General features: G+C 47.9%; 1 protein-coding gene across 2 annotated transcripts; it reads right to left on the bottom strand.

Moving 5' to 3' along the window:
* Positions 1-857: 857 nt before the first annotated feature.
* On the bottom strand, positions 858-15,962 carry kdm5a (lysine (K)-specific demethylase 5A). Of its 2 annotated transcripts, none has more exons than XM_027003889.2 (27): positions 14,743-15,962; positions 14,208-14,285; positions 13,687-13,809; positions 13,002-13,172; positions 12,647-12,847; positions 11,905-11,983; positions 11,686-11,774; positions 11,372-11,530; positions 11,033-11,152; positions 10,618-10,776; positions 10,174-10,355; positions 9,863-10,025; positions 9,625-9,744; positions 9,090-9,284; positions 8,334-8,515; positions 7,836-7,960; positions 7,545-7,695; positions 7,188-7,302; positions 6,701-7,056; positions 6,120-6,258; positions 5,773-5,952; positions 4,871-5,587; positions 4,220-4,348; positions 3,902-4,046; positions 3,381-3,601; positions 2,479-2,928; positions 858-2,082 (listed from the first exon to the last, which is right to left on the bottom strand). In XM_027003889.2, exons 1-27 carry the CDS (start codon positions 14,887-14,889, stop codon positions 1,837-1,839), a joined length of 5,142 nt encoding a protein of 1,713 aa, XP_026859690.2. In that variant the 5' UTR covers positions 14,890-15,962; the 3' UTR covers positions 858-1,836. The 2 variants fall into 2 exon arrangements, with proteins under 2 accessions (XP_026859690.2, XP_035384330.1); XM_035528437.1 differs by having other exon boundaries at positions 7,188-7,305.
* Positions 15,963-16,716: the final 754 nt, after the last annotated feature.

Genomic DNA, 16,716 nt, shown 5'->3' on the forward strand with positions numbered 1-16,716 from the left:
ACTGAAAGAAACTGAACTATTTTAAGGACCAAACATTTCTCAGGACACAAATACACCAACCTAAACTCTATGAATATTTATAGCAATTTTTTATAGCTACTTTATCTCAATTATTATAGGTCATTAATTATCAAAACTGCAAGGGACTGCTAAGAATCTTTAATTCATAAATCAAGTACTTTATACTTTCATGCTGAATTTTCCCCCAGTTCCTATGCTTTACTTATAAAATTCATGGTGGTGTGTTTTCGATCATTTAATGTCAAATAGGCTTTTTATAGGCCTGCCAATATTTGCATATAACATCAATGTTGGCTTGTTGTAGGAAAGATGTGTTGGCGCATATGACAGTGTGCATAGTTATCCTTTTTCCAAGTTACCACCATCTAGTAGGTTGTTTACTGTTGCTGGTGTAGCAATGCTGTTTAATTAAGACAATGGCAATCTCACTGAGCCAAGCAGATAGGATGCAATTAATTTTAATAAGTTTGAAATAAACAATGGCTGCTTGAAAAATCAATGGTACTTCAAAGAATCAAACACTGCTCTACAAAGCTATGTATTTAAATTCTTCATCCATTTACATTTAATATGAAATCACTGATACTGTCAGAACAACGAGACATGCTAGGCTATAAATTCAAGTTAAAAGGTAAAGTAGGGCTGAAGTTCTACACGAAATTCCTTAAAAAGTAGGCAATTTGGAGCTCATTAGTTTCCTCTTTTGCTTAAAAGATACACATGTGGAGTACGACAAAGTAAATCTATCACAACCCACCACAAATATCCAAAAATATGTATTTGTAAAATCTCTCATTTTACATATATTAAATGCTCAAATAAAACAATAATCTGGCTTTGTTTCACTAGGAATAGTTTTAATAAAGTTGAGCAATGAAAACAGCCACATTATGGATTCCTTAAAACCTATTTACATCATAAATATATTTAACTGCATACAACTATCCAGGTGCTACATGTTGAGTGGCAACTTGTTTATTCACCAGGTAGATCAAGATGAGCAGGTTAGTAATCCTCCTAGGCTGTTGATGGGACATCCAAAGCCAAGTAGATCATTGGGGGATACCGTAGGGTCAAAATATTATGGTCTGTGAGTACAACTGTCAACATGGGGGGGAAATCATTAGGCAAGTTTAAACAATCTTGACAAACAATATCCCACGTGTGTGCTGGTAGGTTGCTGGTGTATGTGGTCGAGGCTCAACCTAAGCTCTATAGTCAACCAGTCTGGAGGGTGAGGAAACAAAATGAAAAAACAAAAACAAAATATGAGCATTGAGAAGACTGATGTTTGTTTGGCCATGACATTTTTTGGGTCTATAATTATGGCAGGGGTATTCAAATCACAGGTCTCATGGTCCTAGATTTTCCACTCTTTCCCTTTACTTAGCAGTCAGGTGTGATGGCAAAGTGGCCAATCAGTTATGTTAACATTTCCTTCAGCTATCTGTAATTACAAAAGATCTGCATACCCCTGGATAACCCTAGACTACGGCGCAAGATGGAATGTCTCCAGTGTGCCATTTGACCAGTTCTGAGTTTCTCCAGGCCTGTTCATCAAACATCTTGATGCAAGTGATAATCCATGATTAGAATCCACCCATGCAGACACCATGACAGACTACTGCTCATGTAACATAACTCATCCTTTTTGTTTATGCACTGTGCAGCAGTGAGGTTGCAATTATGCATCACAGTCCACCAATAGGTTCAAGAGGGGATTTCTGGGTTTGTATTTTGATTGGCTGCCCTAAGGACTGGAGCAAAGAAACAGAGCAGTTCTAGGGACCGTATGTAGTCCACAGGCTGTGTGGGTTAGCTGCCCTCCTGGGGCTCTGGCTGGGACAGGGGAGAGAGTGTCTGAGTACTACAGACGGGGGATGTCACTACCACAGCCTCCACACCCACTTTAATGCATGCCCCGCCTCCAGGAAGTGCTCCCGCCTTACGGGAGCAGGCGGAGCAGATATAGTCTTCGTTTTCAGCCATCTCGCATGACACACCGACGCACACCTGATGGAACCACTCATCACATCCGCCATCACACTGAACCCAGTCCACCTGAGACAGAGAGAGAGAGAACCATCACTCTTAAGTTTCACAAATGTGAACAGTTTCCTTCTGAGGACATTCAATAATAATGTTACACAAATGTAGGCAGCAACAGTGTGTTAGGATGCAGTGCTATTAAAATTCATTAGTGAGTAAAAATTACATGCATCGCAATGAACCAAAGTTCAAAGAGTGAAAAAATACTGAGGAAATTCCAAAAGCATGTAGGGCTTAAACTCCACAACCTCCTCCCTTTCCCCAGTGATGTACCCCGTCCTATGTACACTGAAGCCATATCACTTAAATCAAAGTAAAGGAGTGCACGTGGCAGCCTTCTGCGTCATAAGCACTGCCGTAAGAAAGACCAAAAGACCACCTTGTGCAGCCATCGCTCTGCTCACTAACCTTGTCCCTGCACGGCCTCTGGCAGTTCTTAGCGGCGCACACGGCGTTCTCGTCGTTCGAGTCCTCCGCTCCCGACCAGTCGTACTTGGAGGGGATGTCCAGGACCTTCTTCTCCTTCTTCTTCTCCAGGCTCTCCTTGGCTAGCTCGGCCTTGGCCGCCGCGGCCCTCTCCTTCCTCTTCCTCTCCTTCTCCTCCTTGGCCAGGCGCTTGGCCAGATGCTTCAGCTCGCGTGACTTGTCCGGGCTGAACTTGAGCTTCTTCTTCTTGGGCTTGCTCCCCGCCTCCAGGACGCGCTTGATGTCCTTGCACTTGGGCCGGCCCTCCACGCCGCCGCCGCCGGCCGCCATCAGCAGCTGCTGCTGCTCGGCACGCTCCAGCTTCCTCTTCCTCTTCCTCTCCACGTCCTTCACCTTCAGCTTCATGGGCTTCTCCAGCAGGGGCTCCTCAAACTGGGGGGGTGGGACACAGCACAACAGGGGAAAAAAACCAAAAAAAACCAAAAAAAAAAGAACCATCGCGTCAGAGGGCATCAGGACAATATTCGCTATATTTCACATTCATGGCATTTAGCTGACGCTTCTATCTAAAGCAACTTACAATTATGACTGAATACAACATGAGCAATTGAGGGTTAAAGGGTCTTGTTCAGGGGCCCAACGGGGGCAACTTGGCAGCAGTGAGGCTTGAACTGGCAACCTTCTGATTACCAGTCAAGTATCTTAACCACGGAGCTACCATTGCCTTAAATTACAATAAATGGACAAAATGAGGAAACTTCAAATGAGTTATGAGGAGAGTAGGAAAGTCTCATGCATGCCAGACTGAACTATCACATTCTGCCTCCCTGCCTCTAGCCCAGAGCGTACTGCCGCGGCACGTCATGGTGCATCAACGTGCTCACCTCCATGATCTGCAGGAAGCGATCCTCAGAGGGAGGGTGCGTGGCCTGCAGGATCCTCCAGATGTGCTGCGTCTCATCGAGGGAGACCTCCAGCAGGTCGCCCTCCATCATCAGCTCCTCCAGCTGGGCCTTGGCAGGCGGGGACAGCTCCAGCACCGGCGGCTCCAGGCTGCGTGGCACCAGGGGTGTCTTCCTGGGCTGCTTGCGTGGGGTGGTTTGGTCTGGGGAGGTCGGGGGGAAGTGGTTGGGAAATGTGATGTTGAATTGTGTCGTAGTAATACGATAAAACAAGTTTGCTAGGATCAACCATATAACTAAAGTCATAGCAAAAGAAGCAGGCAGTCCAGTTGAGGAAAGCAAGCCTGATTCAATAAATATGCCGCAAGGTACGGGATTTTCCTTTAAACATGGTTACATGTTTTTTCTTTGCAAAACATAAGTATGTCTGTATTTTATATATAAAGTGTGGATCATATAGTATATGGGTTTGTCAGTCATGTTGTACATGTAGCATTGCTTACTCTGGGGGCAAGACTTGGAGGCAGAAGAATAGGCATGTTCTGCGCAGAAGGAGGGCGTGGCTGGCCACATGTGACTGACGACTTCTTCCGATTTCACAGGGATCTCCTCATCACAGAACAAGTAGGGCTTCAATTCCCCAGAGTCCTGAAGGCAGGGACACACACTCCATTTACACCGACAATGCCTGCAGCACGCTTATATAGTACGACAGCATCACACTGAAACGATGAGGACTTATTTTCCACATAGATTAAAATCAAATAATTTTTAAAAAGAAAAAAATTTTATTTTCTGCACAGGCCTTTCAATAACACCACCTTTACGTCATAGCCGTAAGTCTCGCGGATGTCCTCGTCAGAGTCGGTCTCCTCGTCGTCGTAGTCCAGGGAGGCACGGGGCGAGGTGGCCCTGCTGAAGCCTGCCTGCTGGAACGTCTGGATGTGACCCTGGGATGCAGGGGAGTGCAGCGGCACACCAGGAGACAACAGCGCCGGTTATACCGCACTTCAGCAAACACCCAGGAGGCGCAACAGCAGAAACCGTGACCCACAGCAGGCAAACGCCGCCATGCCATGTACAGCGGGTCAGTACTGGTATTTCTGTCAGTAACTGACGTTATCATGTTATCAATTCAGCTCAAATATATTTGTATAGGATTCAGACAATGGTCACTGTCCCAAAAGAGCATTAGGCACATGTGGGGTCAGACCTCCAATGGTCAAGCAGAAGGGAACAATGGAGAGGAAGAACTAGCACCAGACAGACACCACGAAGGAGAGTAAGACAGCCGCACTCCTCCAGTGTGAGTCACCAGTTACAGGCGTGAAGGTGCGATAGATGAAATTTACATACGCAGGACAAAAATAAATATGGGAGATAATAAAGAGGAGGGAAAAACAGGAGAAAATCAGGAAGCCAGGATGACGCGCGCGTCAGATGCATAGCGGGGCCGAGCTCGCCGACCTTACCTGCAGGTCTGGGTTGGCGGCGGCCTTCTGCAGCTCGGCGTTGATGATCTTCTCCGTCTTCTCGCGCGCCGCCAGCTCCACCATGCGCTGGCTGAGCACGGATAGCTTGGCCAGGGCGGACGAGAGCTCGTCGGTTGCCAGGGCCTGCCGCGCACGGTCCTGCCAGCTCATGGCGCGCTCCGTCAGGCACTGCAGCGCCTCGCCCTCGGGCAGTCGCACAGGCAGCTTCTGCAGGGACACCAGCAGCGACAGGATGGTCTCCAGACGGGGCCGGCGCGAGCGCTGGCACAGCGGGCACAAGAACTTGGCCTCCTTGCTGCCCCCCTGCCAGCCGGCCGCCAGCCGCTTCTGCGAGCCCGTCTTGGGCAGGGGCACGCAGGCGCCGTGGAACCAGTCCTTGCACAGCTCGCACTGCAGCATGAAGCCCACGGCCGTCTTGCGGCACAGGCAGAACTTGACCTCCTCAATGCGGTCGGCCATGGCCATCTTGGCCAGGTTGGCGGCGCGCAGCGAGTGGATTGCCTCTACCTCCTGCTGCTCCTTGGCCTTGAAGGCTGCAACTACAGCGGCGGGCTCGCACACCTCCTCGCCAACATCGTCCAGGTCACTCAGGCTGTCCAGATCCCCGCCGCGTTCCTTCTCCAGCAGCTCCTTGGCCCGCTTGCGCTTGCTCTTGCCTGTGCCGTACACGCCGATGTCCGCGCGGGGGCTCAAGACCTGCGAGAGGAGCCACACAACCGTTTTCACGGGTCAGTTCGGGCTGTAGGAGTTCCACACAGGGTTCCACATGCTGTGCTGTCTTCAGCGCTGCTACACCCAACACTGACATGTTCTGAAAACCTGACGTGTTTTGAGATTCTCTTCGATTGACCGTTCAATCGAACACTTGCGGAGGGTCTCACCTGCAGCAGGGTGTAGGTGGAGTTCTTCTTGAGGAAGGTGCGAGCCGTCCTCTCCCTCCAGGCTCGGGCCGAGGCCACCTGGGACTCCACCTGCGGCAGGGCATCCAGACGCACGGGAATGGACCGGCCCCTTGCCAACAGAGCCTCCAGCTGGTCTAGGTAGGCGTAGTTGCTGCCATTCTGTTGGAACACCGAAAGCAAAACAGATCATTACTGCTACAGAGACCCTGGTCTCCTTGAGCGCTTTTAAATCAAGCACCAACACACAATTGTCTTCCTCCACCACATAGTGTATGCGCACTCACACACCTGTGATCTGTGACCACAGATGTGGGAATCTGATCTACCTGGATGGCCTCCACTCTGGCTGTCCACTCCTTGGCTTTGTGCAGTGCTTCTCGAAGGGCCAGCACATTGGGCAGGTAGGCAGGAATGTTCTTGGCCTCTATGACGATGCTTTCAAGGCTGACCATACTGTGCCGTGGTCTGAGATCACAGAAACATCAAACGCTGTTCAACTCCACAACTGATAGTTCAAGATGTGAAAACAAGACACGCTTTCTTCGGATGTGAAAACCAGACCGTTTTAAATTGTACCAAGGGATTCCTAAGACACAGTTTGGCCTCAGGATAAATGCTGGGGTTTTATATGAGGCCTGACATTAGCTTTTTATGGCAACAAATTCCATAATATAAACAGGCAAACGTGTATGAGCCTCAATCATGCTTACTGGCTCTCTGCTGCTGACACTGGATCCAGTTTAAAAATACAACCCCACCCCCTCATGGGGTGTCCAAACAGATCTGACAGAACCCTTGCCATCGATCCTACTTAAAACTTAACACTGATCCTTTATGCTGAAGGATTAATGGGTCTGCCTAAGGGATCTTGCGCTGAATGCTGTCTGAGGAGTTCTGAGGTGGTCACCTGGCCTGCAGGCAGGCCCGAGCCTTGTCCTCCCAGCGCTCGGACACGGTGAGGATCTCCTGTAGCTCGCCCATGGCCTTCTCTACAGCGTGGTGCGGCGCCAGACCCACGCCCGAGTCAATGAGGCGCTTCATGAGCTCGAGCGTGACTCGCTGCGGTTCCTGCAGGGCCAGGCGCACCTCATCGAGCCAGCGCGCCTGCTGGAGCTCCTGCTTGAGGCGCGGCAGCTCGGGCAGCTCCACGTCCAGGCCAGCGCCCAGGTCAACCAGGGCCTGCAGCTTGGCCGAATCGGGCGTCTCGTCAGCCAGGGCCACCTGTGCGCGCTCGTGGAAGTCCTCCACGTTCTCCAGCAGCTCCTGGAGGAGGGAAGGGGGGGGCAGGGGAAGGTGAGACAGAGGAGAGAAGGTGAATGCGGAAATCTCTTCACAGGCTTCAGCTCTTTGGCTTTAACGTGGAGGAACGTGGGGCAGGGTGTGCGTGTGCTCACTTTGACCTGACGCGCCTGGCTTATGACGCAGGGCAGACGGAACAGCTGCTCCACGAAGGCCTTCAACTCATCCACCGTCAGCTTGGTGCGCGTGCGGCCGCTCTCTGGTCGCTCCCTTCTTCAAGCACAGAGAGCAAAAACATCAGGCAATCAGTAAGTCAATCGGATAATTGCTCTCAGACAATCTCGCTTTAAACATTTTCCAACTCTCGGTCAGTCAAGGACAAAAGGCAAAAAGAAGTTCACATTATTTTCACACCATGAGAACGGTTTTCGGATCTGGCCTGATCCGACTTTGCCTAACGCAATAACGGAGGGATTAATGGCTTGGCTTGGTAGAGGTGCCGAGTTACACACTTGGTTCTCTGCTTGTGGCTGAGGAGCAGCTGGGCCACGGAGGAGCAGGTCTCTGCCTCCTTCACCATCTCCCGCAGCTTGCGGAACAGATTGTTCTCTGGGTACTTCCTGTCCTCTGCGTCCTCTAGCAGCACCTTCAGCTCAATCAGATCTGTGGGAAGGAACAAGAGGAGGGATGAGGGTGTGGAGGAGTGTGCCAGTGTGTGTGTGTGTGTGTGTGTGTGTGTGTGTGTGTGTGTGTGTGTGTGTGTGTGTGTGTGTGTGTACGTGTACGCGCGCACGTGCATTTACCTTTCTTGTTCTTGTGATCGGCTCCCATGGCATCGCTGACTCTCTTGGCCCAGGTGTCATAGGACTGGGCGCGTGACTTCACCCCATACAGCATTGCAGGGAACTCCTCCTGATCGTACCTGAACCTGTAACACACGCACGGCTCCATAATGGCCCCAACGGTCTGCTATTTCTTGCCACTTCATGCAAATTAAACAAGAATTTTCTCAAAGTGGAGAAGTAGCCTCAGTAGCACACAGGAAGCATCGCCCCGGTAGGAAGAACTGAATCATTCCTGACTTCGTTGTCTCTTTAACCTGACCCCTTTGCTGTCAAGAAGCTTTTTTTAGGTTCACTGACTTTACACTGCAATCCTTCAGGGGTGTTGTGCAAAAATAAAAACTAAAAAGACATCCCACAGTGCATATAACCCATAGCTTACACTGACGCAAGTCCCAAACACACACATGCCCACCAGTACGTTCATGTGCATGCCTGTATGACAGCATGACAGCTGACCTGAGGCACTTGTTAGCAAGAGGGCAGTCGCACAGCTCAGCGGCGTGGTGCAGGCACACCAGGCGCTCGGGGCTGCACGGGCACGTCAGCGCTGACAGGAAGCAGGTGGTTTTACATCTGCAACACTGTCGCTCATCGTCGGGGACCAGCTCAAACACCTCCTGCTCAGAGCACAGCACCCCCTGCAGGCAGAGAGTGGAAATAAATGTGTTTCCCATCTAATTGTAACTGGGAAACCTTCCACCTGACACTTAGGATGAATAGAAGATTGAGTCTGGTAATTTTCACCGCTATTAGGGCTGTGTCCTCCAAATCGAAAAAATCATCTAATCATTTGCGGCCTTCTTAGTTGATCTTGTTGTGCAAGCAGCATTTTATCTTATGAACATTTCAGTCTTTTTTCAGTCTAGAATCTTTGTTTACGTGCACAATACACTGTTAAACTAAATCATGTTAAACTGCAGCATGTAAGGCTTTACTTCAGGACTTGCACAGATAAAATAAAACACCAGCAGTTGAATAGTGTCTACAGACACACTGAAAAGGTTCAGTGTTCTTTAAAACGTACGATTGGTCATCTAGAATTTTCCCCCCCATCAAGCTGCCTACACAAGCACACTAGTAACACCTGCTGAAAAGCATTTTGCGTTTAACGCAATGTGAAGATGATTTTTTTTACTGGTGCAAACCCAGGCTGGTTTTCACTAAAACCAGTGTGATGGCAGCTGGGCCAGGCTGTCCGTCCAGGCGTCTCACCATGTCCTGCACGGCCTGCCGGAGGCTGCTCTCTTCCTCCATCAACTCCCCGAGCTCCTTGTGCACGGCAGCGGCCAGCTCCACGTCTAGGCTCTCCGGGTCGGCCGCCATCTTGCACAGCAGCTCCTCATGCGAGAAGACGCAGTGGCGCTGCAGGCGGCGGTAGTGCGCCACGCACTGGCGGCCCAGGGGCAGCTGCACACAAGCGTAAGCGGTCGTAAGCGGTCGGGCCGACAGACGGGGCGGCCTGCGGTCGGCCGAGCGCGGGGACACGGCGGGAACTAAAACAAGGATTTCCGCCCCAAGCTTTCGATCATTCGGGGTGGACCTGGAAAACCTAAAACCAGGCTTGCATCCATGCGTAAATTGAAGGCGTTTACGTAGCTGCCGTCACTGACCAATGGAAACGGTGCGTTGTGCAGATTCATTTCAGCAGCACGTGAACAAATATGGGAAATCTACTGAGCACAACAGGTCTTTGATGGTCAACTGGCAAGCGCTCCCTCAAAGCCGATATACAGATGGACAGACATACCCAGTCTGCAGTACAGAAGTTGACAGCTTCAGCAAAGTTGTAGCCCTGGTTAAAGCCGCTATGATATGCCCTTGGGAAGGTAACCACAAACTCCCCAGCACACTGGTTGGTCCGAAACACCTGTTTAGTAAACCAAGCAAAGAGAACAAAACAACTTTAAGCTTTTGATGAAGCCAATGGAAAACTAAAATCAGCGATGCACGTCATCACAAAAGAAGACAGAAGAGTGTAAACCCACTGGCACGCCATGCTCCATGAGAACATTGGGGTTCATGATGGTGACCAGCTGGTGCAGCAAGTCTGGCTGAGAGTCGAACAGCTCCGGGGCTAGCTTCTTCATCACTGCCTCCAGCTGTTCTGCTGCATGGGCGGGGACCCCGTACCACGTCTTGGGCTCCCCCCTAACATCAGCCACGAACAACACTTCAACCACTTCGTCAGCCCATCATCACAAGACGCCAGCTCGAGGCTGAACTACTTTTTGAACTTTCAAGAGGAGCGTTTCTATTGCGCCACCCTATGAGGAGATGGGTCTCACGGGCATCGTACCAGTGCAGGTAGTTGATGGAGTAGCTCCAGTGGTCTTCAATGTGCCAGCAGAAGGAGGAGAAGCACATGCCCACGTAGAGCCAGGGTACCTTCATGCCCGAGATGTCGGCATTGATGTGGGCGAGCACGGACTGTTCCAGCACAGGCATGTTGTTCAGGTTCCAGCCGGAGTTGGCGTAGTCCTGAGGAGGAAGGCACCGCCAACACGGGCAAGTGGTGTTATCAGACACGCTGCATCTACGTCAAAAGGTACTCTTATTGGGTTGAATATTCCGCTGCTTCTTGACCTAAACAAAAAGGGGACGGCGATGCAGGCGGCCTAAGACCACCTTCCAGTGTCCCAGCAATCGGAGTGGTAAATACACACACTGTTTTCATTAGTACCATCAAAGATGTCTGTGTGCTTACTGGCTAATGTGTACTCTGAGATGGCGAAACGCTTACCTCCTCGTCCCCCAAGAGTCGTCTCTTCCCGTCTCGGACAGGAAATCCACTGCCCACTTCTTTGGAGCTGATATCGGCCCCGTATTCCACGATCACGTCCTCCTCAATGCTGCTCACCAGCCTCCAGAACTCCTTCTCCACCAGCTCAGTGGGCACCATCTGAGATGAACAGTCACTCTCAAACCACATTTCTTAAACCAGACTGCAGATGGGTAGTACCATTAGCACCGGTCCTGTTAGAATGTAAGCTAAACAAAGAATTAAGAGACTTAATCCTAATGCTAAAATGACAAAAATGCACAATTTGCACACGATGGGTTTTCTGGACAGTTTTCTAACTAGCGATTTCTACGCGACCTCTTTCTTGGACCTCATTAGCAGCTGCACTAGCTGCGGCGGACTTCATGGTGCTTACATGAACTGGCATGTTGAAGTAGTCCGACTTGAAGTGATCTGCCATCTCGCCAAAGCTCTGCAGCGTGTACTCCCGCACCGCCTGCTCGAAGCCAAACGCCTCCCGAGGTTTGCTGCACTCCTGCGGGGAGAGAAGGGGCAGTGCTCACCCAGCAAACCAATCACCCCAAGGTACCACACACACACACACACACAACATGCTACTGCCAATGACAGCAGAGAGTGGAGTGATGGAAATAAATAATGATGGAATGCAATAAAATTGGCCACAGGGGGGTCGGGTAGAGGCTTATGAAATCTGCACTAATGTGGGCAGGGGAAGAAGGGTAGGCTGGCATACCTCTGCCACACACTTGGGACAGCGCCAGTCACCCTTTGGCACATCCTGAAGTGGTGGGATCAGGCAAAATGTGTGGTAGCTGTCATCACAGCCATCACACAACAGGAGGCGGTCCTCCTCATCACCCCGCCCACAGGACATGCACATGTATAGGTCAATCTAGGAGTGTATACATGTCTCTCAATTTAAAAGCAATTTTAAAAAAGCTAGTGATTAGTGCTGTTGGTCTTAAACGTACTATTTCAATATTTACAAATCACAAAGAAAACACTCAAAGAACTACGTATGGAAAAACAAACCAACACAATACTTACAAAATTAACTTCTAGAGTTTCCTTGCGTGGACGCATCTTAATAGCAAAAGCTTGTGCCTTGAGGTATCTCTGTTTCTTGAACCCGTCATCTGTGTTACAAAAGCCCAGGTGTCAAAACTTAATTCTCAAACCTCAAAGGTTTCTTTGTGCAACGAAAATGCAACACTTCTTCATCCAAGCATCTGCCGGGAACAACTTCGGCGAGCGTGGGAAACTTACCGGACGGGATGATCTCCAGGCCGACCACCTTAGGACTGCTGCCAAAGATCTGCAGGCTTTTGGGCTCTTTGTTCTCTCGCTGAAGGAACGCAAATAACGCAAAAAATTAATGTGAGCATCTGGGCACTGTCCTGGAGACATGCTACAAAGTGAGCGATTATGCTGGAATGACAAACATGTTTCCCCAACCGGGCGATCTACAGGCGCCAGAGAATCTAGGACGAGCAAGGAGTCTGGGAGCACAGCCAGACCAAGCCATGGTGGAATACATGAGTGCATGTGTCATCTAGGCAGCTACAGTCATCATTTAAGTTGTTTGACTAGTACAAGATAAACATGTATACAGGAGTCCCCAAATTACCACAAATAGTCCACGTGTCAACACTTTTTTCAATTAAACTAATTTAACCACAAAATAGTTCACAACAAAAGACAAAATAGCCCAGGCTGGTAATAGCCATAGATAATATAAAGTATAAACAATATACGAAATGCTGCCCAAGAACGTACAAAACCACACAGATTTGTAAGAGGGACTTTGAAAGTTTTTTTCAACACATTTTATTTATCTTCTTTGACCTTAACTGGCATAACTGGTGGAAGGCCAAGGTAGATAATCGCAGAAAAAGACTCCTGTGACAGAAAGCTGTTGAGTTTGACAAAAGACACAAGGTAACTAGCTCTGGGATTTTTACTTTTTAACATTGTAAAAGCTACAGGTGTTGCAAATTACAGAACTGACCTCAGACTTCAGACGTCGTGAGCGCCTCTCAGGAAGTGGGTGCTCTTTATTTTGTGGCCCATCTCCCAGACCATCCTGTTCCCTGCCTTCCTTTTCCCTCTGCTTCTCTTCTTCATCCTCCTCCTCTTCCTCACAGCCACCCTCTATTCCTTCATCCACGTCCTCGGTTTCATCCCCGTCCTGGTACAGCCGGTTAACGCCCTGCAGTTTACAGATCCAGATTACTTACATGAAGCAAGGTAACAGAAAGAAAACAGAAAACATGCTTCAAACACTGGAAAGGAAACTGAAAACACGTCTTCAGTCCTAAATACTGCCAGCTGTACACAGTCCACAGCAGAGTAGTCAAACTCACAGAGAGCGAAGCTCCAGACTGGAACAGCTCATATGGGTAAAGGATCCTCTCAAAGTGGGTGCGCAGCAGGGAGCCAATACTCTTCCCCGAGGGCAAGCCCATGCGACTGGCTATCTTGGACCACCGCTTCTCCTTGCAGACAGCCTCAAAGCCTCCTTCTGCAGACACAATCTAGGAGGAACGGTTCACAACTTTGTTTAATGTTTTACCTTTTCCTGACACAGTTGGGAGTGGCAATCTTTTACCAACACGATGTGAGAAAAGGCTGCACGATACAGTGAAATATACTATTCCGTTCATATTAACACATTGATGCTTTGGCATGTATGCAAATAATCAAGACCTCCAGAGAACGCTCATCTGCAGTGTCTGACACTGGTCAGGATGCTCACAGCATACAAGAAGAAATTGTGAAGCTCATTTAGAAATTGCAGCCTTCTATTAGTAATGCAGAGGACAATATTGTGTTTTCAATTAACGACATTGTTCAGCCTTTGTGTAGGAATTTGAATGAATCAAGTGTTGAAACACCATTTTGGTTCTAAAAGGTTACAGAAGGCCAAGTACGATTAAATCCATCAAATAATTAGTGCTCGTCAAACGTTAAAGTTTAAATGCTCCGTCTCTAATACTGGGTAAAGGAGGAGGATGTGTAGTAGTTGATTGGGGGGGTGGAAGGTCTTGCCTTGCTGAGAAGGTACAAGTCAAGGATCTTTCTCTCCACATGTGGAAAGCGCAGTTTAGAGCCCTGAAGTTCCCAAAACTTGGCAATTTGATCCAAGAAGTTGAGTTTGACTCTGGTAAGGGCCTGAAAGAAACAGCAACAAACAGAGTAACTGGAGAATAATTCTCATTTCAGCCACTTCTGTCTCATCTTTGTACTTTTAATATATGTGTACAGAGCCATTCTCTGGAATAGTTCACCCAAAAATAATGGCTATGATGAAAGGTAATAGGTGCAAGTAAAGGCAAGTTTGCATTATGCAAATTATATCATATTAAGCAAATTACCCAAATTGCAGGTTAGTCACTGTTAACCACCACTTGTATACGTTCATGAAAACATTCAAGTAAACATAGACTAAAGGGTTAAGAGGAAGCTACCGCACACAAAGCAATTAAGAACAGTGAGGAACTCGCAAAACATGCTGAACACAACATGCATGCAGACAACGAGGTGTGAAGTGATGCACAAATAAAACTTACCTCCAGCTCATTCAGCCTCTGCACTCGTGGCGTAAAATGAAAGTTGCGCACATCACAAGCAAAAGGGGGCTGCCAATCCTTCAAACCCAAAACAGAAACCGAGTAAGATGAATAGTACAACTAACTTGGGGGTTACTTGGGATGGGTTTAGCCTACATCACTGGAAATTCAATAAACGATGCATCTTCCAAGATAAATCCAAGATAGTGTCTTCCAAGATAGACACTGTTGTATCTAATCCCAAACTGACAGCCTAACTTTAAAAGGATGCAAGCTGAAAGCTATAAGCTTCTGAAAATACATGCCATCATAATTAGATTTTGTGGTATGAGAATGATAATGTTCAAAACTATTAACAAAATATCATTGTATATCATTATATACTTGTATATATTAGGCCAGGTCCACAGTGAGTTAACGTACAGGTCTTTAGGAACCCACAGGTATCCAAACCCCACTGTATTGTAGTCCAAGGCTAATAACAGTATGCACTCAGAGCCCATCACTGCATGTTGTTGACACAATCCCACCTTACCTGGGGTGGTCGGATTTTGCAGATGCCACTTTGCTCCGCTATGGGTCGTATCTTGTTTATAAACCCTAACGGATCCGAAAAATCCTCCCAACTCGGCTCAAAAACCGGGCACTCGGGGGGAGGTACGAATTCGGCGTAGGAAGACATTATTGAAGTTCTCTTTCGTTATTAAACCTACAATGTTCATACATGTAGAAGTATAGTCGCTATCGTCTCCAAGTCCGGTGTGCCACTATTCCTCGCATGATTATTCCGCATTTTTAAATAAAAACCTATATACTTTTTTTCTTCGCCACGTCTATGGCCTCCAGTGTCCTTTTCATGCAACATCCAAAATACTGTTCCACCTGCGTCAATGTTTTTCAGGGTAGAGAAGGAAAAGGATTTAAACACAGTTTGCCGTTGTCCTTCGGAGACGCTTTCTCCATCCTATGAACTCAGCGGATTAGACACAAACCTCTCCACCACACCCATGTTTAAATGTTAAAAGATCAACTGTTGGCAGTCAACTAACCTAGAATAGCTACTGCTAGAAGCTAGCTAGCCAGTCAGTCTCGGTGCAAAAACATAGCAGCTACAAAACTGATGTATTGGTAGTCGTTAGCTGATCATCTAGCCAGCCACTACACACTTTGTCCAGTGTTTCATTTAGCTAGCTGACTGTACTGGTGCTGTTTTCTGGGCACTAGTGACATATCGAAGCCCTGACCATCATCCAGATGAGCTGTTAGCTAGTAGCCACAACAGGCTTCTTGTCTCCTCGGCTGATACGTAGCTTTTTCTTGAAACAAATGTTAGCCAGCTAGCCTAGCTATTTAACCTAAGTTTGTCCGAAACTGCCTCTGATGCGATCGGCTAGCTAGAGTCACAGCTAGCTAGCTGGCAATCCAGTGAACACAGTGGCAGTGAGAACGCACGATAACTGGTCGCAATCTACCGCCGGGTCGTTTGCACTACTAAAGTAAGATGAGCTCGGTTAGCGTCCGCTAGCTAGCTGACTAAATACAACTTTATAGCCAACGTAGTTGAAAGAAAACGGAATACTGTGTCTCCGGCGACAACGATCGTAGACCGTCGAGTAAATGCGAGAATAAATTTGAATCCAAGCGGAGTCTGCTCTGGTATTCAGGCGGTCTGAAGCTGTCTTAAGAAGCTTTGCCGTTAGCGACTCCTGGACTTGATCTTTGTTGTGCTTAATGCGCTACCCCGATCGCCCACTAGATGCCGCCACCTCATATACGTACTTAACCTAGGCGTGCTAGTTTATCATGGCGTCGTCGAAAACGATTCTTTGTATTTTGAGCTGGATAAAGAAATATTGTTGTTTCTTGTATTGCGATCAACCGGACATGTTTACAAATATCTGTTTACGACTAGATCATCGCTAGGCACTTTGTCTTCTACGAACGTCCAGCTACAGGCATTGTTTCTTTTGCAGCTGCATGCAATTCCTCATGATAGACGCTATTTGGACAAAGAAAATAAAGTAGAGTGAAACAAGTTTAAATCACAAATGCGGAAAGTGTAATTGTTTTTAATTCCGTTTGTTTGTGATATGCATGTGTGTCTTATGTCGATATCATAACGCATTAATAAATAATGACGGGCTGAAGGCCAAATGCATAACTTCCGGAGCAAAATCGGAAATCAGTAGAAAACACTCACATGTTATTTATTTTTATCTATAGTGATAAAGCAAGTGTAATTACTGTTGCGTTGAACCACAGTCTAAGGTGTCAACCCTGGGTTAAACCATAGACCAACAAGAGGCAGTACCGCCACCTGCTGTGATGGAGCCTGAGATGAAATACAAGTAAACCCTCACACGGTCGTTTAATCCGCTTCCTTGGATGTCACTTGATGCCATTTATTTATTTGTCATTTACTTATGGCACTTATTTAAACAATAGAGAAATTTAATACAACCAGTTAAACAAGGGAAAGAGGTGCCAATGTGTGGTAAATATTATTTAT

This window comes from Electrophorus electricus, chromosome 7, assembly GCF_013358815.1.
Source record: "Electrophorus electricus isolate fEleEle1 chromosome 7, fEleEle1.pri, whole genome shotgun sequence".
NCBI lineage: Eukaryota > Metazoa > Chordata > Actinopteri > Gymnotiformes > Gymnotidae > Electrophorus > Electrophorus electricus.